Consider the following 25,757-nt stretch of genomic DNA (forward strand, 5'->3'; position numbering starts at 1 on the left):
CATGCAAAAGGCGGGCCTCGATATCGATGAATTTAACCGGGTTTCTAAGGGTCGACGTTTTCACTCAGTGGAATATTTTCAATGTGTCCGCCCAATTCTGTTACGCGAAGTTCCCGGCGCACCCTCTCAGCCACACGGTGTTACGGTCTCACACAAATTATCTGCGCCGAGACGCAAAATACAATCACAGATCACACATCACCACCGAGTTAAATGCTGCGGCTGGCTGCGGCGACCACGCGCGCCACCACGAGCATGGCGAATGCCGCGCCAACTGCTAGCGCCCCTTGCGGATGACGTCATGCGAATACCTCTTCTATTGGCTCGATCCGAGATAAGACTACCTTGCACCCATAGATATGAGAGCTACAAAAGCAGGAGTAGCGCTCATGAGCACGCTCTGCCCTTCCTTGACAAGCCACGCGGGACGCACTGCACAGACAGAAGAAGCAACGGACCAGTTGGACAGAAGGTAAGGGCACACGGTGTATACGCCTGCATTCAGCCTTGGTCGGCGCCCTTGCTGTTTTGTTATTCTGGGCACCCCTCACGAACGCGTAGAAATACGCGTTGCTCGATTCGCTTGGGCGAATACTTTCTTCGCGCTGTTTCCATGTGGGCGCGGGGGTCGTTCCCAGACGGTTTGGGCGGCACCAGTTAACATAAGACGAACGCGTATGAGTGACGGACGTAGCTGCAAGCAGCGGCTGACTAGTGTCCGCATCCCTTGATACTTCTTTGTACGGTCCCAAACGACGTTTCAAAGCTTTACCCACGGTCAGAACCAGCTTCTTGGTGCCCCAGCGTTGATTAGGGTGCAGTAAGCTGTTTTGGGCAGAAACTTGGAGGCTAACTAAAAGCCACGAAATGTAACTTTCGACGGGCCACGCGCGATAACTTAGTGTTGATGGTGCTCCGCTCGTGATTCGAAAGATGTGGGTAGCATTTCGGTGCAGGCGAAATGCAAAAGGCGCCCGTGCGTTGCTGTGATAGCGAACGTTAACAATCCCAGATGGTCGAATCATCCAGAGGCCTGCACTACGGCGTCCCTCATAGCCTGAGTCACTTCGGGACGTTAAACGCTATAAAAACAAAAATCATTATATAACAACGCAGAGATCTTGGAAAAATATTTTTAATGAAGATTTAATAGCTGAAGTCAATAACGGGCGGGTATGGGCAGCGTACATAACCTGAAGGGAAAGTAAACGATGCCCGTTAAGATTAACAGAGCGAACTTTAGGAGAAGGCAAAGTAGCGGGGCCGGCAGACTGTTATGTGGGCGGATGAGATAAAGCAACTTGCAAGGATAAAGTGCCTGCAGCTGCCATTGGACAGCGTTAAAAGGAGCACAGGTAAAACGGCCTTTGTCTTGCACTGAACTTACGCTGGTTATGATGCTGAAAGTGATGAATCGTGATGTGAAATGCAGATGTTGCCCTGGATAGTTAACTTCTGACGTTCAATTTCATCCTTCGATGTCGCAGGCAAGTGTGCGCTTAAGCACCGTTTTGGTGCTCTGTCTAAGATCTTTAGATCGTCTGAAACATTTACTCAAATTCGCACTTTCTTCGAGCCCTTGGCTACAATTCTTTCTACGTCATTAGACAAAAAAAAATCTATTTTTTAAAGTAAGGCATAAATATAAGAATAGCCTTACAAATTTAGCCTCATAGAAACCTGCAATTAAGTTCAAAAGAGTTCCCTGTCTAGAACCGCACAGCACTTTAGCTGGAGCGCGTGGACCAATCTTCTTGCTTGGTCAGCACCGTTCACACCACAACTCGATCACATTCTTTCCTCCAGTGTTGCATCAGTTCAAAAGTGAGACTGATCTGGTAATCACGTTAGACCAAAGCTCTGTCTCTTCTTAATTTTCCTCTTGCAGAATCGGCCCAGTCATGCTGTCACGAACGGAACGCGATGCTCTGTTCAAGTTTTCCTTGAGTACGTACCAGCGTCTGAAGACCCGCAACACACTGAACGTAAACTTCGTATGTTCGCCGTTCAGCATAGCATGCGCACTCGCCACCTTCGCCAGCGGTGCTTGCAACGTCACGGCCACACAGATCTTCGCCGCTCTAAACCTCAAGGCGAGCACGTGCCGAATCCAAGACCAGTTCGCCGTACTGCTGACGATTCTATCGAGCTACGGCCCCGAAGTCACGTTCCACGTAGCCAACCGAATTTACGGCGACCAAAAGTTTACTGTCCATGGAAGCTACCGCGCCCTTCTAGAAGAGTCTTACGGTGCCACCATAGAGTTGGTCGACTTCGAGAGCGACCACGAGTTGATTCAACAAAAAGCGAACGCCTGGGTTTTGGAGGAAACGGCGTCCAAGATCCAATCCATCCTTCCCTCCGGAAGTGTGGACACTAACACGACCCTGATTCATCTTAGTGCCGTCTGCTTCAGGGGTTTCTGGCAGTGGCCTTTCCGCTCGCTTTATACAAGGCGGCAGCTGTTCCGTCTCAACTATCATGAAGCCGTACATGCGAACATGATGTTCCAGTCCCAAACCTTCAAGGTCGGCTACTCGGATGAGTTGCGCGCCAGTGCGCTTGAAATGCCATACAGGGGACAGATGATGTCGATGGTCATCATTGTTCCGGATGACGTAGAGGGACTTCGCGACTTGGAAGAGGACCTGACTCCAGCCAACCTATCTGAGCTTCTAGCAAGCATAAAACTGGTGGCCAACGTGCACCTTTTTCTTCCCAAGTTCAGGATCGAGCACAGCGTGGCTCTGAGGGAGACACTCGAGGACCTCGGCGTCAAAGACTTGTTCACGCCGGGCGAGGCCGACCTCTCCGGAGCATTCGAGACCGGTACGCCAAGCGTCTCTGACTTGGTCCACAACGCGCTCGTCCAGGTCCACGAGGAAGGCACAGAGCCTGAGGCGGCGGCAACGACCGTGGTTTTCCAATCCGCTGGTCCGATCGTTGGCATTCCTATGCACTTTGTTGTGGACCGTCCTTTCATGTTTCTAATTAAGATGAACGACCCAGATGTTATCCTTTTTCTAGGGTCGGTTCGAAGGCTCTGAATACTGATGACTGTGGACGTACAAAGTTCTTGCAGTGATATCAGAATGTTTTTCGTTATTTTTGGCACTGCGACATGACTGTCAATACCTTCTTTATCTTCAGATATCAAAAAAATATTGGGGGCAGAGTTCTCCTTTAATTATTTCGCTATCGCTTTGCAGCCAACGTCTGACATCTGCTGGACTTCGGTGTGCTCGTTGCTTCATGTTACCTTTTAGAATCCTTTTTTAGTTCGGACAAGCCACGTGTAATTGCCAACGTGCATACGTGCAATTTTTTGTCATTCCATAGCTCGCACAAAGTAAGCCCTGTGCCTCTAAAACGCATATTAGAGGTGCTCACGCACCACCGAAACTTCGAAAAGTAAAAGGTGACGTCACCTCACGGGGCGTGACTAACAAGACAAGCGACAAATCGGCCCTTTTGTGTGGGAACCGATTTTCCTTTGTTAATGGGCACGTGTACAAGACCTACTGTCTACACAGGCCTTAACGCTTCAATGCAGGCTGCCATCTCTGAAGGATACATGTGTATCACCTTTTAAAGCATCTTATTTCAGTGTTCTGCCTTCATAACTTCATCCAATCGACCATGCTTCTTTGTCACGTTACACCGCGCGTTAAATTACTTTTCAATACCTTTTAAACGGGCATTCATGAATTTTCTTATATCTGTTTGTAAAACGTGTTACTCTTATCGCTTGTACTGCTCTTCACATCGTTCTGACGTTTCCTGCAACTGATAAGCGTTGTGACTGGCTGCCTGTATAATCTGCGTGCCTATGAAATAAATCACTTGTCAGTAGCGCATGGTCATGTGGGTCACTTATGAAGGTTATATGCTGCGCTCAATTGCTACATAACAGATTGAGGCACACAATAGCCACCGCAAAAATGTTTACTTGAGAACCAAAATAGAGCTCAAAATGAGGCGTCTTCTAGGTCGTGCTAAATTCTTGTCACGGGTTCGGTGGTCACGCAAGGTCATCACCGATTCATGACAATAAGTGGGCGGCCGTCCGATGCCCAGCGTAGCCGGTAAGGAAGCGCAGTAAATGAGACAGAGGCGTGTTAAGAGGTAACAATAACAAAGCAACGTTTATAGAATCGATACGAGGAATACGACAGCTTTTACCGAAAATGAAAGGACAGTTTACAAGACAACGCGGTCTGCGGAAAAACATATCGCATTAAATACACTGAATTAAGTTATCATTTAGATAAGAGATTGTCTACAGAGATCACGGCGAAGGAACGAGTTCAAATAACTGCAGTTGAAAAGAAAGTTCAGAATGGGAGCGAACATACAGCTTACCAGGGAGCGCGGCGGCATTCGAGAACCACCAGGGAAGTCGAGCGCCGAACTGCAAAAGAATCAGGCGGAAATTTACAAAAAACATGACGCCATGTTATACGAAGAGCCCTCTTCAGTCACGATGGCTCTAAATGGATTGCCCAGCTTGTGAGTCTTGGCCGTGAAAAATACAGGCAAGGCATTTTTTATATATGTATTTTGTTTTTATTTACTTAAAAATTCTGTGGACACTGAGTTCAAGCAGGGTTGCGAACAAGTCGTTTAAACGACAAGAAACGCAACACTTAAAGAAAGCGACACAATAAAGCAATAATTGCTTCAAACTCATGGGTCAATGGTTTCAATAGCTGAATACCATCTCTTATTGTGTGTGGAAAAAAGGAAAACTTGTGTCTGATTTAGCGAATACAGGGGTTAGAGAACTGAGATGGTGTTGACGAGTTCCTCTGGTTGGTGCCGGCGTTAAGTATGATGAGGGATCCAAAGTTTGTTATGTAATAAGATGGAAATAAATTCTAACCTGAGATTTCTTCTCCGATTTTAAAGTGGTTCAATTTTATTAATCTCCATTAAAGTGGTTGGGGAGTCAGTCCTTGCATATTTATTAAAAATAAACCTGACAGCTCTTCTCTGTATTCTCATTTCACGCTTGAGGATCCCATTTTCCAGTCTGGTCAAATTCAGCAGGTTGAGCAGACAGAGGGCTACAGCCTTCGCCTTACGAGGTTTTAAATCTGACGGATGGTAGTATGAACACGTGATCACATGACTACGACCATTAGGCACCTGACTTTAGCCTTTAAACTTGATTTTTGATGTGAGACAGTGGGCATCACACTGACAATGACATTGAATGCCTCACAAAGTCAAACCTATATTAACTACGAGGTGATATATGGCCCAAGCTATGGTAGTACTACCACGAGAACATATTACTGTGACCATTGTGTACCTGACCTTCACCTTGACATTTTATTTGAGACAGCTGCCGCCACATCAACACTGACCTTCAATTCCTCACAAGGTCAAAGTGTACTTCACTGTGTGGTATCGCCCAAACTATGGTAGTATGACTACGTGATGATATGACTATGACAATTGTGTGCCTGACCTTCACCTTGATATTTGAGTTGCGACAGTAGGCACAACATCGGGAGTGATCTTCAAAGCCTGACAAGGTCCAACCGAACTGGGTGGTAGTATAGCCCACGCTAAGGTGGTATGACCACGTGGTCAAATGAGTATGACTATTGGGTACCTGACCTTGTCTTATTTTGACCTTGACATTTAACATTTTAACATTGACACTTCATTTGAGAGTGGAGACCATGCTTAACAGAGCTCTCCCTCGTATAACTAGATTCAAGCCATGTTGAACCCCAGCCATTTTTTATTGCATGCCGGCCCTTGTATTCATTAGTCAAGTATATGATAAATGTGATTGGCCCCATGACCATGCCATTTTTTCATAACGCTGTTTATGACATCGCAAAATGTGTGAATGGTTAACAGTTCCCTTTGGAACGCTTTACGCTGGCTCTGCTATGAAGAGCTTTAGCACAACTGTACAGTAAACACGCTAACTGCGGCAACTGCTGCCTTACAAATGTGGCTAAGTAAATATGGCAACAGTAGCAACGGCAACACATCGCCGTATTGACCGTATGACTATCCGCCTGGGCTGAAACTCTCTTTTGCCTCTTCGGTGTTGCTGCTTGAAGGTGGTGGAGGTGCTTCCTGTTTTTTCCGTGCTCTTTCGATCGTTTTCAAGCCACCAAAATTTCTTAGTTCAGCTTACCTTGATATCCAACCGCTTCCTCAAACCATGTGCATAGCTGACCATGCGCGTTTGATTCCTCGAGCACGTCATTTTGGTTCCAATTCTCCAGATGCAAGTTAGCGCTCGTCCTACGTCCCTCTCGTGTCCTTATTTCCTTCGTGCTAAGCCCACCTAAAATTGGTGGTGGGAGTTAGGGAAAGTAAAAGCGCCGATTAAGTGGAGCGCTTTGGAACCCGGCAAAGAAAGGCGCTTGTGAGGACGGGGTCGATGTGTCGTTTGAGTCGTAAACTCTGAGGACGCGAAGAGTAGTGGCTCGAAAAGGGGTGCAAGTTGTGGGGCCTTTTCTCCACGACGTCTCCTTCGCTTTGCTTTCCTGCGATGCACACTCCCACGGCCTCGAGGAGGGGCGGGCCACGTGACCCTCTCTAATTAATTACATTACCTGACAATAGAGGGCGCGCCTGCGTCGCACCGACATGAACGCCCAAGGACGCCGTGAATGCTGCGCGCGCGCGAGAGAGCCACGCTCGATACCTGTAATGAGAGGGATAGGGTCCAGCCTTCACGTAGCCTTCTAAGCCTTGGTGTCCTGGGGCTCAGGTGATGGCGTGATTTTGATGGTGGGCGCTGCCTAAAAGACGAAGGCCTAGTTTGAGGAATCGTCAATATTTGAAGGGCCGACACGTGGCCTGCGAGACGGTGATATGGGAGCTAAGCATTAGTTTGTCCTGTGCTTTGATGGGGAATTCGAAGGCAAAAGTCTCTGCCGTAGCTTGTCCAGGGGCCTCAACGGATGCATCAAGGCAGGGGGAGAAGGAGTGCTTCACCGTCTCGAAGGTGCTTCTGAAGGGTAGTGGGTAGGAGGCCGCGTATACATGAACGACTGTCGTAACATTGCAGTACTGTCTGTGGAGGTAGCGAATGCAGGCTTGACGTCAGATAGCCTGGAGTTCGTGATGCATGAGGCGTGGGAGGTGGTCAAGGTAGAGATGGCAGCGTACTTCCACAGGGAGCATACTGTGAGGGTCAGGGTTCGTGATGCTTGTGGGTCGCCGATGTGATGAAGAATGTCTCTGCCTGAAGTAGTAGTAAGCAGGCGAGCACATTGAGAGGAGAGGTCAGCCTCCCACATCTCTTCGAAATAGATGTGTATGCCAATGGCGAGGAGGTGCGTTGGAGTGGAGAAGCTAAAGAGGCCCAAGGCACTCTAGCACAGCATGCATAGAAGAACGTTCACCTTGACCAGACCGTCATGAGTGAGGAAGTTGTAAGGCAGGCCGTATTGGATGCGGCTTATCTAAAGCGAGTGCTGTGACCGGGTGGAGGATGCCCTCTTCACGCATCCCCTTTCGATGACCGGCCTCCGTCGTATCGTGCGGGCGGTCTTCGGGACAGTGGTTCGAAGGATAGAATTGGTATGAGTAGGGCGCCCATCTTGTTGGAGCCAAAGGCAATGGACGCGTGTGAGTGAGCGTTCCGTGATCGAGTGGTTATCGATTTGGAGGTCAATGCGTCCCGGCTATGTGTAGTTGCGGCCATGTATACGGACGACTTCCGATTTCTCGGGATCACATTGCACGTCACTTAAGAGGACAAAGGCTTCTGCCGTATGCATGGCGAATTGGACAGCGTCCTCTTTGTCGTCCAAGGAACGGTGGGAGGACCAGATGATGATGTCATCAGCCTAAAGCCTGTAACCGGTGTGAGGGAGTGTGGAAAGTTTGTGTGCCAGCATGGACATATGGCAATGTTGAAAAGGAGTGGACAGATGATGAGCCCTGGGGAGTGCCTTTGTTTGTTGTTGTGAAAGGAGGTGAACGTTTGGAGCCGTTGTCGATGATGGAGGGGAGGTTTTACAAAAGGTGATGTATTGAAAGATGCTTTAAAAGAGATAGCTGCTGGGCTGGTTGGTTGTCGCACATATTAAAAGGATTCTAGCGCCAAGACGTAAAACACACCACGAAGACGAAAGACAACACAGGCGTTACTATCAGCTGTTTAGTGAGGTGAAAGCGATCGACATACATACCCTTCCAAACCTTTGCGCATGCGTACAAGGCAACAGGAAAATACAACCAAATGGCTTTATCATAGCAGGCGTGAAAACAATTTCTTCTCAACGTTATAGAAGTAAACAGTTGCGTCTCTGACACAGTTTGAAACACGTTTTCTATGTGAAAGCTTTCCATATTTTCACGTGCAGCTTGATGTACGCCTCTGCCCAGAATGCTCAAATCGCGAAACCGTGGTATACAGTGGGTGCAAACCCTGGAGTGTTCAACAAGTCGCTAAGATGCGAAAGATATAGATAATCTTGATGGTGAGCGACTGTAACGCCACGATAAAAACAAAAAAAATGCCAAAAAGTATCGATAAAAAGCGATCACGAACAGCAATCTAACACCGTGCAGAAACACAGCACTAGACACTTGTGCCACACGAGCAGCGTAAAAAGGCGGCTTTTAATATCGCGGTTATACCCTGTTACCCCGTTATATTTATATTCCCAATCACGCAAGATAGAAGATCACGCGCTAGCACACGTATATTGATAAAATGCCTCAACAGCAACAAATGCGTTTATGGGAGCTGCCGTAAGAAGACCACCAGCAAACAAGCGATAATCCTTCACCGAATGTAAGCGCAGTCAGTGCGCACGCATTCATGCACCAGTTCCGAATAGCGTTGTAGGGCTATAGTTTCTGCACCTTTTTATAGGACGTATTCGCTGAGGCCGCGCTATCAGACGCCGCGAGCGTCGTCGTTGTTTCATGCCCGCTCGCGCAGTCTCCTCGTACGCCGTCAAGTACCTGGACTAAGACGTATACGCTCAGGTACCACGAGATAGCCATGTTGTGCTGTGCTTGTGGAGAGGAGGAGGAAACGGCTGAACTTTTGATACTTTCCTGTAAAGGCCTTCACCCTGCAGTGGAAAGCAGCTGGGTTGATTTATTCAAAGCATTGGCGTTTAAGGACAGTGAAGGAAAAGTAGATTTTAAGCGGGTAGAAGTAACCAAGCGAAGGTTATCTGATTGGTGGCTAAAATCAAGAAAGATCAAAATTTCACAAGTCGTGGCTAGGTGACTTGAACCACCGCGCGATATAATGTGATTGGCCTTATCCATCCATCCATACCCGGCAAGAATTGTTAGTGATATGAAACATCTTTGCGCTATTTTAAATGCTTCAATGTCCACTTTTCTTTGTGGACCGCATATGGCGCATAAAGTTTGCAGCAGAATTCTCTGCCGTGATATAACCGAGCTGCCTGCCGCTACACGGCCGCAAAACTGGCCGGCTACAATGCACGCAAGAATGTACACGACTTGTAGTTTTTAATATCAGTTCATAACGGTCAGCTACTCACGCAGGACACATCATCGACGAACAGCAGATGATTGACTCAAATTCTAAAGATGCCACCGCGAAAACTCATACCTCCAGCGGCTGTAGTTCGCGAACTGCTGAAGCTTCACAGACGTTTTTTCAGCAGAAATGCAAAGAGCCATGACTACCCTATTTACGCGACAGATCGGTCGATCAAATACTGTCATGCGCTCGCAAAACGTACGGCAGACCTAGCGAGAATGTTTTCCAGTTTTGATTGCAGCAGCGTATAGCATTGCTTCGAACGCACGAGACCCAGAACCCAGGCCCGTTCGCAGCAACGCAATGTGCAGCGATTGCGCTAGATTCAGTAGTAACACGTCACTTTCAACAGATAGAGATGACAAGCTAAGCTAGCTGAACGATCCGATAAAGTCTAATTACTCACCTCCGCAATAACGCACCTACCCCGTCGGCACCCTTAGCACGACTCTTGAGCTATCCCGCTTGTCAAGCAGTAGCACCCTCCTTAGATTTGTATGCTTTGATTCCTTAGCCTGTCGGAAAACTTAAGTCATGCACAAAACGGGCCTCGATATCTGATAATTCAACGCGCGGCAACAGTACTTTACGCGGCACACCACGCCAGGCTCCTACGGGTCGACATTTTCACAACGTGGATCCTTTTCAACATGCCCGCCCATTTCTGTTACGCGCAGTTCAGAGAGTATCCACTCAGTGACAAGGTGTTACGGTCTGCCACAAATTATCTGTGGCGAGACGCAAAATACAATCACAGATCACACATCACCAGCGAGTTAAATGCTGCGGCCGGCTGCGGCGACCACGCGCGCCACCACGAACATGGCGAATGCAGCGCCGACTGCTAGCGCCCCTAGCGGATGACGTCAGGCGAACACCTCCTCTATTGGCTCGATCCGAGATAAGACTACCTTGCACCCATAGATAAGAGAGCTACAAAAGCTGGAGTAGCGCTCATGAGCACGCTCTGCCCATCCTTGACAAACCACGCGGGACGCACTGCACGGACAGAAGAAGCAACGGACCAGTTGGACTGAAGGTAAGGGCACACGGCGTATACGCCTGCATTGCGCCTTTGTCGGCGCCCTTGCTGTTCTGTTGATCTGGGCATCCCTCACGAACGCGTAGAAATACGCGTTGCTCGATTCGCTTGGGCGAATACTTTCTTCGCATTGTTTTCATGTGGGCGCTGGGGGCGTTCCTAGACGGTTTGGGCGGCACCAGCTAATATAAGACGAACGCGTATGAGTGACGGACGTAGCTGCAAGCAGCGGCTGACTAGTGTCGGCATCCCTTGATGCTTCTTTTTACGGTCCCAAACCACGTTTCAGTTTTACCCACGGACAGAACCAGCAGTATGCTGTTTTGGGTAGAAACTTGGAGGCTAACTAAACCCCATGATATGTAACTTTCGACGGGCCGCGCGCGATAACTTAGTGTTGATGGTGCTCCGCGCGTGACTCGAAAGATGCGGGTAGCATTTCGGTGCAGGCGAAATTTAAAAGGCGCCCGTGCGTTGCTGTGATAGGGCACGTTAACAATCCCCGATGGTCGAATCATCCAGAGGCCTCCACTACGGCGTCCCTCATAGCCTGAGTCACTTCTGGACGTTAAACGCTATAAAAATAAAAATCATTTTATAACGCCCCAGAGATCTTGGAAAAATATTTTGAATGAAGATTTAATAGCTGAAGTCAATAACGGGCTGGTATGGGCAGTGTACATAAGCTGGAGGGAAAGTAAACGATAGCCGTTAAGATTAACAGAGCGAACTTTAGGAGAAGGCAAAGTAGCGAGGCCGGCAGACTGTTAGGTGGGCGGATGAGATAAAGCAACTTGCAAGTATAAACTGCCTGCAGCTGCCATTGGACAGCGTTATAAGGAGGACAGTGAAAACGGCCTTTGTCTTGCACTGAACTCGCTGGTTATGATGTTGAAAGTGATGAATCGTGATGTGAAATGCAGATGTTGCCCTGAATAGTTAACTTCTGACATATTAATTCCATCCTTCGATGTCGCAGAAAAATGTGCGCTTAAAGCAGTCTTCGTGCTCTGTCTAAGATTTATAGATCATCTGAAACATTTACTCAAATGCATACTTTCTTCCAGCCCTTGTTTACTATTCTTTATACGTCACTAGACAAATTATTTCCATTTATTAAATGCAGGCATTCGCTTACAAATTCAGCCTGGTCAAAACTTGCAATTAAGTACAAAGGAGTTCCCTGTCTAGAACCGCACAGCACTTTAGCAGAACTGCCTGAACCAATGCTCTTGCTTAATCAGCAGCGTTGACATCAGAGCTCGATTACATTTTTCTTCCTCCGATGTTACATCAGTTGAAAAGTTTTGGATTGATCTGGTAATCACATTAGACCAAAGCTCTCTCTGACTCTTCTTAATTTTCCTGTTCTTTCTGTTGCAGAATCGGTTCAGACATGCTGTCACAAACGGAACACGATGCTCTGTTCAAGTTTTCCTTGAGTATGTACCAGCATCTGCAGGACCGCAACTGGCAGAGGGAAAACTTCGTATGCTCGCCGTTCAGCATAGCCTGCGCACTCGCCACCTTCGCCAGTGGTGCTTGCAACGTCACGGCCAAACAGATCTTCGCCGCTCTAAACCTCAAGGCGAGCAAGTGCCGAATCCAAGACCAGTTCGCCGTACTGCTGACGGTTCTATCGAGCTACGCCCCCGAAGTCACGTTCCACGTAGCCAACCAAATTTACAGCGACCAAAAGTTTACTGTCCATGGAAGCTACCGAGCCCTTCTAGAAGAGTGTTACGGTGCCACCATGCAGTCGGTCGACTTCGAAAGCGGCCACGAGTCGATTCGGCACAAAGCCAACGCCTGGGTTTCGGAGGAAACAGCGTCCAAGATCCAATCCATCTTTCCCTCCGGAAGTGTGGACCCTAACACGGCCTTGATTCATCTCAGTGCCGTCTGCTTCAGGGGCTCCTGGGAGTGGCCTTTCCGCTCGCTTTATACGACGCGGCAGCTGTTCCATGTCGAATATCATGAAGCCGTACATGCGAACATAATGTTCCAGTGCCAAACCTTCAAGGTTGGCTACTCGGAAGAGTTGCGCGCCAGTGCCCTTGAAATGCCATACAGGGGTCAGATGATGTCGATGGTCATCTTCGTTCCGGATGACGTAGAGGGACTTCGAGACTTGGAAGAGGACCTGACTCCAGCCAACCTATCTGAGCTTCTAGCAAGCATGAAACTGGTGGCCAACGTGCAACTCTTTCTTCCCAAGTTCAGGATCGAGCACAGCGTGGCTCTGCGGGAGACACTCGAGGACCTCGGCGTCAAGGACTTGTTCACGCCGGGCGAGGCCGACCTCTCCGAAGCATTCGAGACCGGTACGCCAAGCGTCTCTGACGTGGTCCACAAGGCGCTCGTCCAGGTCCACGAGGAAGGCACAGAGACTGAGGCGGCGGCCACGAACGCGGTTTTCCAATCCGCTGGTCCGATCATTGGCATTCCTGTGCAGTTTGTTGTGGATCGTCCTTTCATGTTTCTAATTAAGATGAACGACCCAGATGTTATCCTGTTTCTAGGGTCGGTTCGAAAGCTGTGAGAACTGTTGACTGTGGACGTACAGGATTCTTGCGGTGATATCAGAGTATTCATTCATTATTTTTGGCACTGCGACATGACTGTAAATACCTTTTTTATCTTCAGATATCAAGGAAAAGCGAGGGCAAAGTTCTCCTTTAATTATTTCGCTGTCGCTTTGCCGCCAACTTCTGACATCTGCTGGACTTCGCGATGCTCGTTTCTTGATATTACCTCCTAGACTCCTTTTTTACGTCGGACAAGCCACGTGCGCTAACGTGCATACGTGCAATTTTTTGTCATTCCATAGCTCGCACAAAGTAAGCCCTGTGCCTCGAAAACGTGTTTTATAGCTGCTCGCGCACCACCGGAACTTCGAAAAGTAAAAGGTGACGTCACCTCACGGAGCGGGACTAAGGAGACAAGTGACAAGTGGGAACTTTTGTGTGGGAACTGATTTCACTGTGTTAATGGGCACCTGTACAAGACCTGCTGTCTATACAGGCCTTAGCGCTTCCATGCAGGCTGCCATCTCCGAAGGATACATGACGTATATCGCCTTTTAAAGAATCTTATTTCAGTGTTCTGCCTTCATGACCTCATCCAATCGACCATGCTTCTTTCTCACTTTACACCGCGCGTTAAATTACTTTTCAATAGCTTTTAAACGGGCATTCAAGAATTTTCTTATATCTGTTTGTAAATCGTGTTACTCTTATCGCTTGTACTGCTCTTCACATCGTCCTGACGTTTCCTGCCACTGATAAGTGTTGTGACTGGCTGCTTGTATAATCTGCGTGCCTTTGAAATAAATAACTTGTCAGCAGTGCATGGTCCTCTGTGTCACTTATTACGGTTATATGTTGCGCTGAATTCCTACATAACAGATTGAAGCACCAACAAGCCCAGTAAAAAGATTTACTTGTGAACAAAAATGGAGCTCAAAATGAGGCGTCTTGTAGGTCGAGCAAAAGCCTTGTCGCGGGTACGGTGATCACGCAAGGTCATCACCGGGCCATTACATTAAGAAGTAAAAATAACAAAACGTTTATAGAAGTGATAGAGGAATATGAAAGCTTTTACAGAAAAGGAAAGGACGGCTTACAAGAAAACGCAGTCTGTGGAAAAACACATATCTCATAAAATACACTGAATCAAGATATACATGTAAATAGAGATTGCCTATAGAGATCCCTGCGAAGGAACGAGTTCAATTAAGGACAGTTTATAAGAAAGCTCAGAAATGGAGCGAACATACAGTTGACCGGAGAGCGCTGCGGCAATCGAAAACCACCAGGGAAATCCCGTTCCGAACTGCAAAAGGATCAGGCGGAACAAGTCCTCCTTAGGCACGTTGAATAAACCTGAGACCATCTTCTGCCAAGAGCCCTTTTCAGTCACGATGGCTCTAAATGGATTGCCCAGCTTGTGAGCCTTTGGCGGGGAAAAGGCAGGCAAGAAATTATTTTATTTATGCATTTTATTTTATTCATTTCAAAATTTTGTGGACGCTGAGTTCAAGCAGGGTGGGTGGGCGAACAAGTTCTTCAAACCACAAGAAACGCAAGACTTCAAAAAAATCTACACAATAGAGCAATAATTGCTTAAAACTCATGGGACAATGGTTTCAATAGCTGAATACCATCTCTTATTGTGTGTGGAAAAAAGGAAAACTTGTGTCTGATTTAGCGAATACAGGGGTTAGAGAACTGAGATGGTGTTGACGAGTTCCTCTGGTTGGTGCCGGCGTTAAGTATGATGAGGGATCCAAAGTTTGTTATGTAATAAGATGGAAATAAATTCTAACCTGAGATTTCCTCTTCGATATTAAAGTAGTTCAATGTTATTAATCTCTATTAGAATGGTTGGGGAGTCAGTCCTTCCATATTTATTAAAAATAAACCTGACAGCTCTTCTCTGTATTCTCTTTTCACACTTGCTGATCTCGTTTTCCAGGCTAGTCAAATTCAGCTGGTTGAGCAGACAGAGGGCTACAGCCTTCGCCTTACGAGGTTTTAAGCCTGACGGATGGTATTATGACCACGTGATCACATGACAACGACCATTAGGCACCTGACCTTGGCCTTTAACCTTGACATTTGATGTGAGACAGTGGGCATCACATTGACAATGACATTGAATGCCTCACAATGTCAAACCTAAATTAACTACGAGGTGATATATGGCCCAAGCTATGGGTGTACTACCTCAAGAACATATAACTATGACCATTGTGTACCTGACCATCACCTTGACATTTTATTTGAGACAGCGGCCGCCACATCAACACTGATCATCAATTCCTCACAAGGTCAAAGTGTACTTCACTGTCTGGTATTGCCCAAACTATGGTAGTATGACTACGTGATCATATGACTATGACAATTGGGTGCCTGACCTTGACATTCGATTTGCGACAGTAGGCACAACATCGAGAGCGATCTTCAATGCCTGACAATGACGAACCGAACTGGGTGGTGGTATGGCCCAAGCTAAGGTAGTATGACTACGTGATCAAATGACTACGACAATTGGGTACCTGACCTTGACTTTTGACTTTGACATTTAACATTTTATCATTGACACGATTCGAGAGTGGAGACCATGCTAAACAGAGGTTTCGCTCGTATAACTAGGTTCAAGCCACGTTGAACACCAGCCGTTTTTTTATTGCATGCCGGCCCTTATTTTCATCGGCCAAGTATCTAATCGACGTGATTGCCCGCATTACCATGCCATTTTTTCATAACGCTGTTTGTGACATTGCAAAATGTGTGAATGGTTAACAGTTCCCCTTGGAACGCTTTACGCTGGCTCTGCTATGAAGAGCTTTAGCACAACTGTAGTAAACACGCTGACTGCGGCAACTGCTGCCTTACAAATGTGGCTAAGCAAATACGGCAGGTAGCAACGGCAACACATCGCCGTATTGACCGTATGGCTATCCGCCTGGGCTGAAACTCTCTGTTGCCTCTTCGGTGTTGCTGCTTGAAGGTGGATGAGGTGCTTCCTGTTTTTTCTGTGCTCTTCTGATCGTTTTCGAGCCAACAGAATTTCTTAGTTCAGCTTACCTTGATATCCAACCGCTTCCACAAATCATGTGTATAGCTGACCATGCGCGTTTGATTCCTCGAGAACGTCATTTGGGTCACAATTCTCTAGATGCAAGTTAGCGCTCGTCCTAAGTCCCTCTGATGTCCTTATTTCCTTCTTGCTAAGCCCACCTAAAATTGGTGGTGGGAGTTAGGGAAAGTAAAAGAGGCGGTTCAGTGGAGCGCTTTGGAATCCGGCAAAGAAAGGCGCTTGTGAGGACGGGGTCGATGTGTCGTTTGAGTCGTAAGCTCTTAGGACGCGCAGAGTAGTGGCTCGAAAAGGGGTACAAGTTGTGGGGCCTTTTCTCCACGACGTGCCCTTCGCTTTGCTTTCCTGCGATGCACACTCCCACGGCCTCGAGGAGGGGCGGGCCACGTGACCCTCCCTAATTAGTTACATTACCTGACAAGAGAGGGCGCGCCTGCGTCGCACCGACATGAACGCCCAAGGACGCCGTGACTGCTGCGCACGCGCGAGAGAGCCACGCTCGATACCTGTAATGAGAGGGATAGGGTCGAGCCTTCACGTAGCCTTCTAAGCCTTCGTGTCCTGGGGCTCAGGTGATGGCGTGATTTTGATGGTGGGCGCTGCCTAAAATACGAAGGCCTAGTTTAGGGAATCGCCATTTGTTGAAGGGCCGACACGTGGCCTGCGAGACGATGATAATATGGGAGCTAAGCATTAGTTTGTCCTATGCGTAGATGGGGAATTCGAAGGCAATAGTCTCTGTCGTAGCTTGTCCAGGGGCCTCAACGGATGCAGCAAGGCAGGGAGACAAGGAGTGCTTGACCGTCTCGAAGGTGCCTCTGAATGGTAGTGGGTAGGAGGCCGCGCGTACGTATACGACTGTCGTAACATTGCAGTACTGTCTGCGGAGGTAGCGAAAGCGGGCTTGACGTCAGATATCCTGGAGTTCCTGATGCATGTGGCGTGGGAGGTGGTCAAGGTAGAGATGGCAGCTTACTTCCACAGGGAGCATACTGTGAGGGTCAGGGTGCGTGACGCTTGGGGGTCGCCAATGTGATGAAGAATGTCTCTGTCTGAGGTAGTAGTAAGCAGGCGAGCACATTGAGAGGCGAGGTCAGCCTCCCACATCTCTTCGAAATAGATGTGTATGCCAATGACGAGGAATTGCGTTGGAGTGGAGAAGCTAAAGAGGCCCAGGGCACTCCAGCACAGCATGCATAGAAGAACGTTCACCTTGACCAGACCGTCATGAGTGAGGAAGTTGTAAGGCAGGCCGTATTGGATGCAGCTTATCTAAAGCGAGCGCTGTGACCGGGTGGATAATGCCCTCTTCACGCATCCCATTTCGATGACCGGCCTCCGTCGTATCGTGCGGGCGGTCTTCGGGACAGTGGTTCGAAGGATAGTATTGGTATGAGTAGAGCGCCCATATTGTTGGAGCCAGAGGTCATGGACTCGTATGAGTGAGCGTTCCGTGATGGAGTGGTTATCGATTTGGAGGCCAATGCGTCCCGGCTATGTGTAGTTGCGGCCATGTATACGGACGACTTCCGATTTCTTGGAGTCACATTTGAACGTCACTTAAGAGGACACAGGCTTCTGCGGTATGCATGGCGGATGGGACAGCGGCCTCTTTGTCGGCCAAGGAACCACGGGGGGACCAGATGGCGATGTCATCAGCGTAAAGCGTGTAGCCAGTCTGAGAGAGTGGGGGAAGTTTGTGTGCCAGCATGGACATATGGCAATGTTGAAAAGGAGTGGACAGATGAATGAGCCCTGGGAGTGCCTTTGTTTGTTTTTGTGAAAGGAGGTGAACGTTTGGAGCCGGTGTCGATGGCGGAAGGAGGTTTTACAAAAGTTGATGTATTGAAAGATGCTTTAAAAGAGATAGCTGCGCGGCTGGTTGGTTGTCGCACATAACAAAAGGATTCTAGCACCAAGACGTAAAACACACCACGAAGACGAGAGACAACACGGGCGCTTACTCTCAGCTGTTTAGTGAAGTGAAAGCGGTCGACATAGATACCCTTCCACTCCTTTGCGCATGCGTACAAGAAAACAGGAAAATACAAAAAAGGGCTTTATCATAGCAGGCGTGAAAAAAATTTCTTCTCAATGTCATTGAAGTAAACAGTTGCGTCACTGACACAGTTTGAAACACTTCTTCTATGTGAAAGCTTTCCATATTTTCACGAGCAGTTTGATGTCCGCCTCTGCCCAGAATGCTCAAATCGCGAAACCGTGGTATACAGTTGGTGCCAGCCCTAGAGTGTTCAACAAGTCGCTAAGATGCGAAAAATATGGATAATCTTGACGGTGAGCGACTGTAATGCCTCGATAAAAATAAAAAATTGCCAGAAAGTATCGGTTAAAAGCGTTCACGAACAGTCTCATGCGTGCAGAAACACAGCACTAGACACTTGTGCCACACGAGCAACGTAAAAAGGCGGCTTTTAATACCGCAGTTATACACTTTACAAGGTTATATTCATATTCGCAATCCCGCAAGATAGAAGATCACGCGCTGGCACATGTATGGTGATAAAATGCCGCAACAGCAACAAAATGCGTCTATGAGAGCTGCCGTAAGAAGACTACCAGCAAACAAGCGATAATCCTTCCCCGAATGTAAGCGCAGTCAGTGGGCATGCATTCCTGCACCAGTTCCGAATAGCGTTGTAGGGCTATAGTTTCTGCACCTTCCTATAGGACGTATTCGCCGAGGCCGCGCTATCAGACGCCGCGAGCGTCGTCGTTGTTTCATGCCAGCTCGCGGAGTGTCGTCGTACGCCGTCATGTACCTGGACTAAGACGTATAGACTCAGGTACCACGAGATAGCCATGTTGTGCTGTGCTTGTGGAGAGGAGGAGGAAACGGCTGAACTCTTGATACTTTTCTGTAAAGGCCTATACCCTGCAGTGGAAAGCAGCGGGGTTGATTTATTCAAAGCATTGGCGTTTAGGGACAGTGAAAGAAAAGTAGATTTTAAGCGGGTAATAGTAACCAAGCGAAGGTTAACTGATTCGTTTCTAAAATCAAGACAAGAGTAAAATTTCACAAGTCATGGGTAGGTGACTTGAACCACCGCCCGATTTAAGGTGATCGGCCTTATCCATCCATCCATACCCGGCATGAATTGTTAGTGATATGTAACATCTTTGCGCTATTTTAAATGCTTCAATGTCCACTTTTCTTTGTGGACCGCATATAGCGCATAAAGTTTGCAGCAGAATTCTTCTCTACCGTGATTTAACCGAGCTGCCTGCCGCAACACGGCAGCAAAACTGTCCGGCTGCAATGCACGCAAGAATGTACACGACTTGTAGCTTTTAATATAAGTTCATAACGGTCAGCTACTCACGCAGGACACATAATCGACGAACAGCAGATGATTATGACTCAAATTCTAAAAGTGGCACCGCGAATGTTCATACCTCCAGCGGCTGAAGTTCGCGAACTGCTGAAGCTTCACAGACGTTGTTTCAGCAGAAAGGCAAAGAGCCATGACTACGCTATTTACGCGACAGATCGGTCTATCAAATACTGTCATGCTCTCGCAAAACGAAGGGCAGACCTAGCGAGAACGTTTTCCAGTTTTGATTGCAGCAGCGTATAGCATTGCTTCGAATGCAGAAGACCCAGAGCCCAGGCTGGTTCGCAGCAACGCAATGTGCAGCGATTCCGCTAGATTCAGTAGTAACACGTCACTTTCAGCAGATAGAGATGACAAGTTAAGCTAGCTCAACGAAGAAAGTTTAATTGCTCACCTCTCCAAAAATGACACTTCGGCCGTCGGTACCCTTAGCACGGCTTTTGGGATCGCCCGCTTGTGAAGCAGCTGCACCCTTTCTAGATTTGTATGCTTTAATTTCTTGGCTTATCGAAAAACTCAAGTCATGCACAAGGCGGGCCTCGATATCGGATAATTCAACGCGCGGCAACAGTACTTTACGCGGCACACCACGCCGGGCTCCTACGGGTCGACATTTTCACAAAGTGGAACCTTTTCAACGGTCCGCCCATTTCTGTTACCTGGAGTTCACGGCGCACCCTCCCAGCCACACGGTGTTACAGTCTCACCCAAATTATCTGCTGCGAGCCGCAAAATGCGATCGCAGATCATCACACATCACCACCGAGTTAAATACTGCGGCTGGCTCTGGCGGCCACGCGCGCCACCACGAACATGGCGAATGCAGCGTCGACTGCTAGCGCCCCTTGCGGATGACGTCATGCGAATACCTCCTCTATTGGCTTGAACCGAGATAAGACTACCTCGCAGCCATAGATAAGAGAGCTACAAAAGCTGGAGTAGCACTCATGAGCACTCTCTGCCTTCATTGACAAACCACGCGGGACGCACTGCACGGCCAGAAGAAGCAACGGACCAGTTGGACTGAAGGTAAGGGCACACGGTGTATACGCCTGAATTGCACCTTGGTCGGCGCCCTTGCTGTTCTCTTATTCTGGTCATCCCTCACGAACGCTCAGAAATATGCGTCGCTTGATTCGCTTGGGCGAGTTCTTTGTTCGCACTGTTTCCATGTAGGCCCTGGAGGCGTTCCAAAGACGGGTTGGGCGGCACCAGTTGGCCTAAGATGTACGCGCATGAGTGACGGACGTAGCTGTACGCAGAGCCTGAATAGTGTCGGCAACCCTTGATAGTTCTTACGGTCACAAGCAGCGTTTCAAAGTTTTATGCAGGGACAGAACCAGCTTCTAGAGGCCCCAGCGTTGATTAGGGTGCACAAAGCTGCTTTGGGCACAAACATGAGGGCTAACGAAAAGCCACGAAATTAGGTTGGGCCGCCGTGGTGGCTTAGTCGTTTTTGTTTTCTGCTCCTGATTCGAAAACCGTGGGTTCAATCCCGGCCGCGGCGATCGCAGTTCGATGCATGCGAAACGCAAAACGCGTCCGTGTGTTGTTGGGACGTCAGTGCACGTTAAAGAACCCCAGGTGTTTGTAGTTATCAGGAGCCCGCTACTTCAATGTCTCATAGCCTGAGCCACTTCGGGACGTTGAAAACTATGCAAACAAAAATAAAATGAGCTTAGAAGATCGCGCGCCGGCTCATGTACGGTGATAAAAGGCACCAACAGCAACAAATGCGTCTTAGGGAGCTGCCGTAAGAATAAGGCCAGCAAAGAAGCGATAATCCTTCACCGGATGTAAGCGCAGTCAATGAGCATGCATTTCTCCAGCAGTTCCGCTCGGCGTTGTAGGGCTGTAGTATCTGCATATTTCTATAGGAGGTATTCACTTTGGCCGTTGGCACCCTCAGCACTGCTCCCAAGAAGGGGCGGGTCCACGCAGGGTACCTAAGGTGAAGGAAAGTTAAGCGGTGACCGTTAATGTTAACGGAGCCTCGTACAAACTTGCAGTGAAGTAAAAAGGACTTCCCTGTCTAAGAGAACAGCAGAGAACTTCTGCAGAAGCCCCTGCACCATTTTTCTTGCTTGGTCAGCACTGTTCACATAACAACTCGATTACATTTTTTTCACCAGTGTTGCATTAGTCTAAAAGTTGCGGATTGTTCTGATGATCACATTAGACCAAAGCCCTCTTTGACTCTTCTTAATTTTCCTGTTGCAGAATCGGCCCGGACATGTTGTCACAAACTGAACGCGATGCACTATTCAAGTTTTCCTTGAGTATGTACCAGCGTCTGAAAACCCGCAACACACAGAACGTAAACTTCGTATGTTCGCCGTTCAGCATAGCCTGCGCACTCGCCGCCTTCGCCAGTGGTGCTTGCAAAGTCACGGCCAAACAGATCTTCGCCGCTCTAAACCTCAAGGCGAGCAAGTGCCGAATCCAAGACCAGTTCTTCAAACTGCTGACGACCCTATCGAGCTACGCCCCCGATGTGACGTTCCATATCGCCAACCGAATTTACAGCGACCAAAAGTTTACCATCCATAGCAGCTACCGCGCCCTTCTAGAAGAATCTTACAGTGCCACCATGGAGTTGGTCGACTTCGAAAGCGGCCACGAGTCGGTTCTGCACGAAGCCAACGCCTGGGTTTCGGAGGAAACAGCGTCCAAGATCCAATCCACTGCCTTGATTCACCTCAGTGCCAACTGCTTCAGCGGCTTCTGGCAGTGGCCTTTCCGCTCGCTTTATACGACGCTTTATCTTTAACGTGCACTGACATCGCACAGCACACGGGCGCCTATTTGCGTTTTGCCTCCATCGGAACAAGGCCGAAACAAGGTCATTTTGCATTTCGGAAGTTTTCACAAGGCACCGGGAGAGCCCATATTTGTTTTGGAGCCCCTCAAATTCCATCTCGTGGATTCCAGACTGACTCGCTGGTCCTCTCTATCTCTCTTCCGGTCCCCTCACCTTTTTCATTTCATTTCTCCATTCTGCCTGCTATCCTTTATTTCCGCTGCCCCGGCTCAGGTGCCTCAGTATCGATGGCAGATGCCGTGGCAGTAGTAGTAGTAGTGGTCTATTAAAATATTAATAAACCGGAAGGATAACATTTTTGCTAGCCCCGGCATCTGCCATGGATACTGAAGCACCTGAGCTGGGGCAGCGGGGCTCTGGGGCCCCATTGGCAAGGGTTGGGACCCAGTGAATATCTGATCCGGGTCCCATTTGAACCAAAATATTTTTGGAAATGTGGCGGAGCGTTTGAAGGTTGCTTCGCTTCTGCCACCGGCCGGCCCGTAATTGCACTGCGTCCGGGATCGGTCTGGATCATTATACGGCGCGTCTTTTCTATCCTGTCTTCCTATTTCATCTTTTAACTCTTCTACTATCTGCACGTGGTAGCGATTGTGGCTCGGCTTGCGCCAGTGGGCAGGCCTGTGCACTTTCCTTTTCTTTCTCCCTGGCAACAATAGACAACAGACAGACACATCTCCGCCCGCGTCCATTAAACCAAGGCCTTTTGGGTCTTGAGGTCTTGACAGCCGAGCAGGGTCACCTTCGACTCCTCTCTGGTGGGATTTTGGTTAGGGAAAGATGGGAATTGTTTGGCACGCCCAAATCATGTGGAAGGTGTCCGCCACCCCCATGGAACTGGCACGCGCCATCAAAGGATGGGTTGAAATGTCATCCCATCAAAGGAAGGAATGGCGGAAGAGAGCATCAACATTCACTAAGTCCTAGACTGGGCACAGTACAGTGTTGGTGAGAATTTTGATGATAAGGTGCTCGTCAGTGACCTGCCGTGATCGCTCAGTGGTTAGAGCGCTCGGCTAGTGATCTGGAGTTCCCGGGTTTGAACCCGGCCGCGGCGGCTTCGTTTCGATAGAGGCGAAACGCAAAGGCTCCCGTGCGCTGTGTGATGTCAGTGCACATTAAAGATCCCCGGATAATCGAAAATAATCCGGAGCCCTCCACCACGGCGCCTTTTTCTTCCTTTCTTTTTTCACTCTCTACTTTATCCCTTCAATTATGGCGCGGTTTAGGTGTCCGCCGATATATGAGACAGTTACTGCGCCATTTCCTTTCCCTCAAAACCAACCAGCGTATACGCGCTCTAATTCCTACGTGTTCGCTCCCTCTCCCCCGTAGTCTTACTCGGCAGGAGGAGGTATCCGTCTGCCAGGTTCGTTCAGGGGCGGCTCTGACACCATCTGTCCTTCATCGGTGGCGTGCATAAGATCTGCCAGCGAAGGACAGATGCTCTCACTGTAGCGCTACTCCGGACATTTGTGATGCGCGGCACCTGTTGTGGACGCGCCCAGCGTCGGCTGCTATTAGAAAACGGCTCCTTAGGAAGGTGAGCCTGCGGTGGAACCGCGAACGTGACTATGTGGAGTGGACTATGAACAATCGTTTCATCAGCATCCTCTGCGACTACCTCCGTGCAACGGGTCTTCACTCCTTCTTTTAACTTTCTACCTCCCGCATTCCTTCCCCCTTTTCAACTTAGGCCTCATGGCACGCTTTTTGAAAAAAAGAGCTGCTTCTGCTGCTGTTGCTGATAGGAAGAAAGAAAAGGAAAGCGCACGGGCCTGCCTACTGGCTCAAGCCGAGCAACGCTCGCTGCCGCATGCGGAAAGAAGAAGGGTTAAAGGATAGGAGAGCAAAGAGAGCAAGAAAGGGCGTGCGCTAATATGCCCAGGGTCGATCCCGGAAGCAATGCAATACCGGGCCTACCCGTGCCAGAGTGCTTCAATCTAAGCTCTCCCGACTACGCTCATATCCTATTCTCCTCCCCAGCACACTCGCCCAGTGCCTCTCTTCGCTCTTAACCAGTCCGCAGCAGTGGGAGGCTCATTTTTCCAGCACCGAGCCGCATCTCCAGCTTCGGCTGGTGACCTGGGCAGAGGACGTCGCCACAAGGCACCGCCTGGACGCTACAACCGGCAGCCTGAAGGCCGCCCGCAATACTGCCGTGTAATTTTGTCATCACCACCACGATGGTTTAGCAACAGATACCCCCTGTGACATGAAGCCCTCGCCACATTTCCGAGAGTCCCTAGATCCCAGCTCCGTAAGGCCAGGAAGCCACCTGCTCCCCCCAGGAGGCCTCTCAAAACAAGCTTAGTGACGCTGCTCCCTGAATTGGCGGTTGTGCATTGCCTTTGTGATTATGATTTTTAGAGGAAAGGAAAAGCACAGTAACAGTCTCACATATCGATGGACACCTCAACCACGCCGCGACGAAAGAGAGGAAGCTTCTTGTGAAAGAGAAAAAAGAGAAAGAAATGCCGTGCTGGAGGTTCACGTCTGCGCTGGCGTCGCATTTATTGACCACGGCACACTGACGCATATATCACAGGCAGCTGCTGGTGACATGAATATCTGATACGGGTCCCATTTGAACCGAACATATTAAACTTATTTTTGGAAATGTGGCGGAGTGATTGAAGGTTGCGTCAGGTCCGCCACCGGTCGTCCCGGTATTGCACTGCCTCCGGGATCGGCCTGGGACATTACAGCACGCGTCTTTTCTATCCTTTCTTTCTATCCTATATTTAAACTCCCCTACTATCAGCACGTGGTAGCGATTATGGCTCAGCTTGAGCCAATGGGCAGGCCTGTGCTAGCTCTTTGCTTTTCATTCTTCCTGGCAACAACAGAAGAAGAATATCACAAGCACTCGAGCGGTACGAGTTCCATGACATCGCAGTGGTTGAGGCCAACTGAAAATGTCGCACACCTGCCCGTTCACTGCTGCCTTCTCCTCTGAAGAAAATTGGTAAACTGAAAATTGCTTTTTTGGGGAAAGGAAATGGCGTAGTATCTGTCTCACATCTCGGCGGACACCTGAACCGCGCCGTAAGGGAACGGATATAGAGACACTGATAGAAGGAAGGAAAAAAACTGCCGTAACTGCTCTGTGGAATAATTTCAACCACCTGGGGATCCTTAACATGGACTGACATCGCACAACACACGGGCGTTTTTTGCCTTTCGCCTTCATCGAAACGCTGCCGCCGCGGTTGGGTTCGAATCCAAGTACCCCAGCTCAGTAGACGAGCAGCTTAAACACGAATCAAGCGCGGAGAGTTCGTTGACCCTCAACACGCTTGTCCAAAGCTCGGGAGCGATCCTGGCGCTGCCTGTAGAGCAACACAAACCCACCCACCTCGTAGGCACAAAGCCCACATCTGTCTTGACCGCATATACAGTGCGTGTAAACCAAACCCGCCATATGTG

The 25,757-nt window shown here is 48.8% G+C and overlaps 1 protein-coding gene and 1 pseudogene across 1 annotated transcript; both read left to right on the forward strand.

Annotated features, from left to right (window-relative positions):
- Positions 1 to 389: 389 nt before the first annotated feature.
- On the forward strand, positions 390 to 22,277 carry LOC144134345 (uncharacterized). The gene is made up of 4 exons (XM_077667278.1): positions 390 to 472; positions 1,889 to 3,028; positions 11,937 to 13,007; positions 21,728 to 22,277. The coding sequence occupies exons 1-4, from the start codon at positions 390 to 392 to the stop codon at positions 22,275 to 22,277; spliced, it is 2,844 nt and encodes a 947-aa protein (XP_077523404.1).
- Positions 22,278 to 24,895: 2,618 nt separating this feature from the next.
- On the forward strand, positions 24,896 to 25,031 carry LOC144135635 (U2 spliceosomal RNA; annotated as a pseudogene).
- The last annotated feature ends 726 nt before the right edge of the window (positions 25,032 to 25,757 follow it).

This window comes from Amblyomma americanum, chromosome 5 (assembly GCF_052857255.1).
Source record: "Amblyomma americanum isolate KBUSLIRL-KWMA chromosome 5, ASM5285725v1, whole genome shotgun sequence".
Lineage (NCBI taxonomy): Eukaryota > Metazoa > Arthropoda > Arachnida > Ixodida > Ixodidae > Amblyomma > Amblyomma americanum.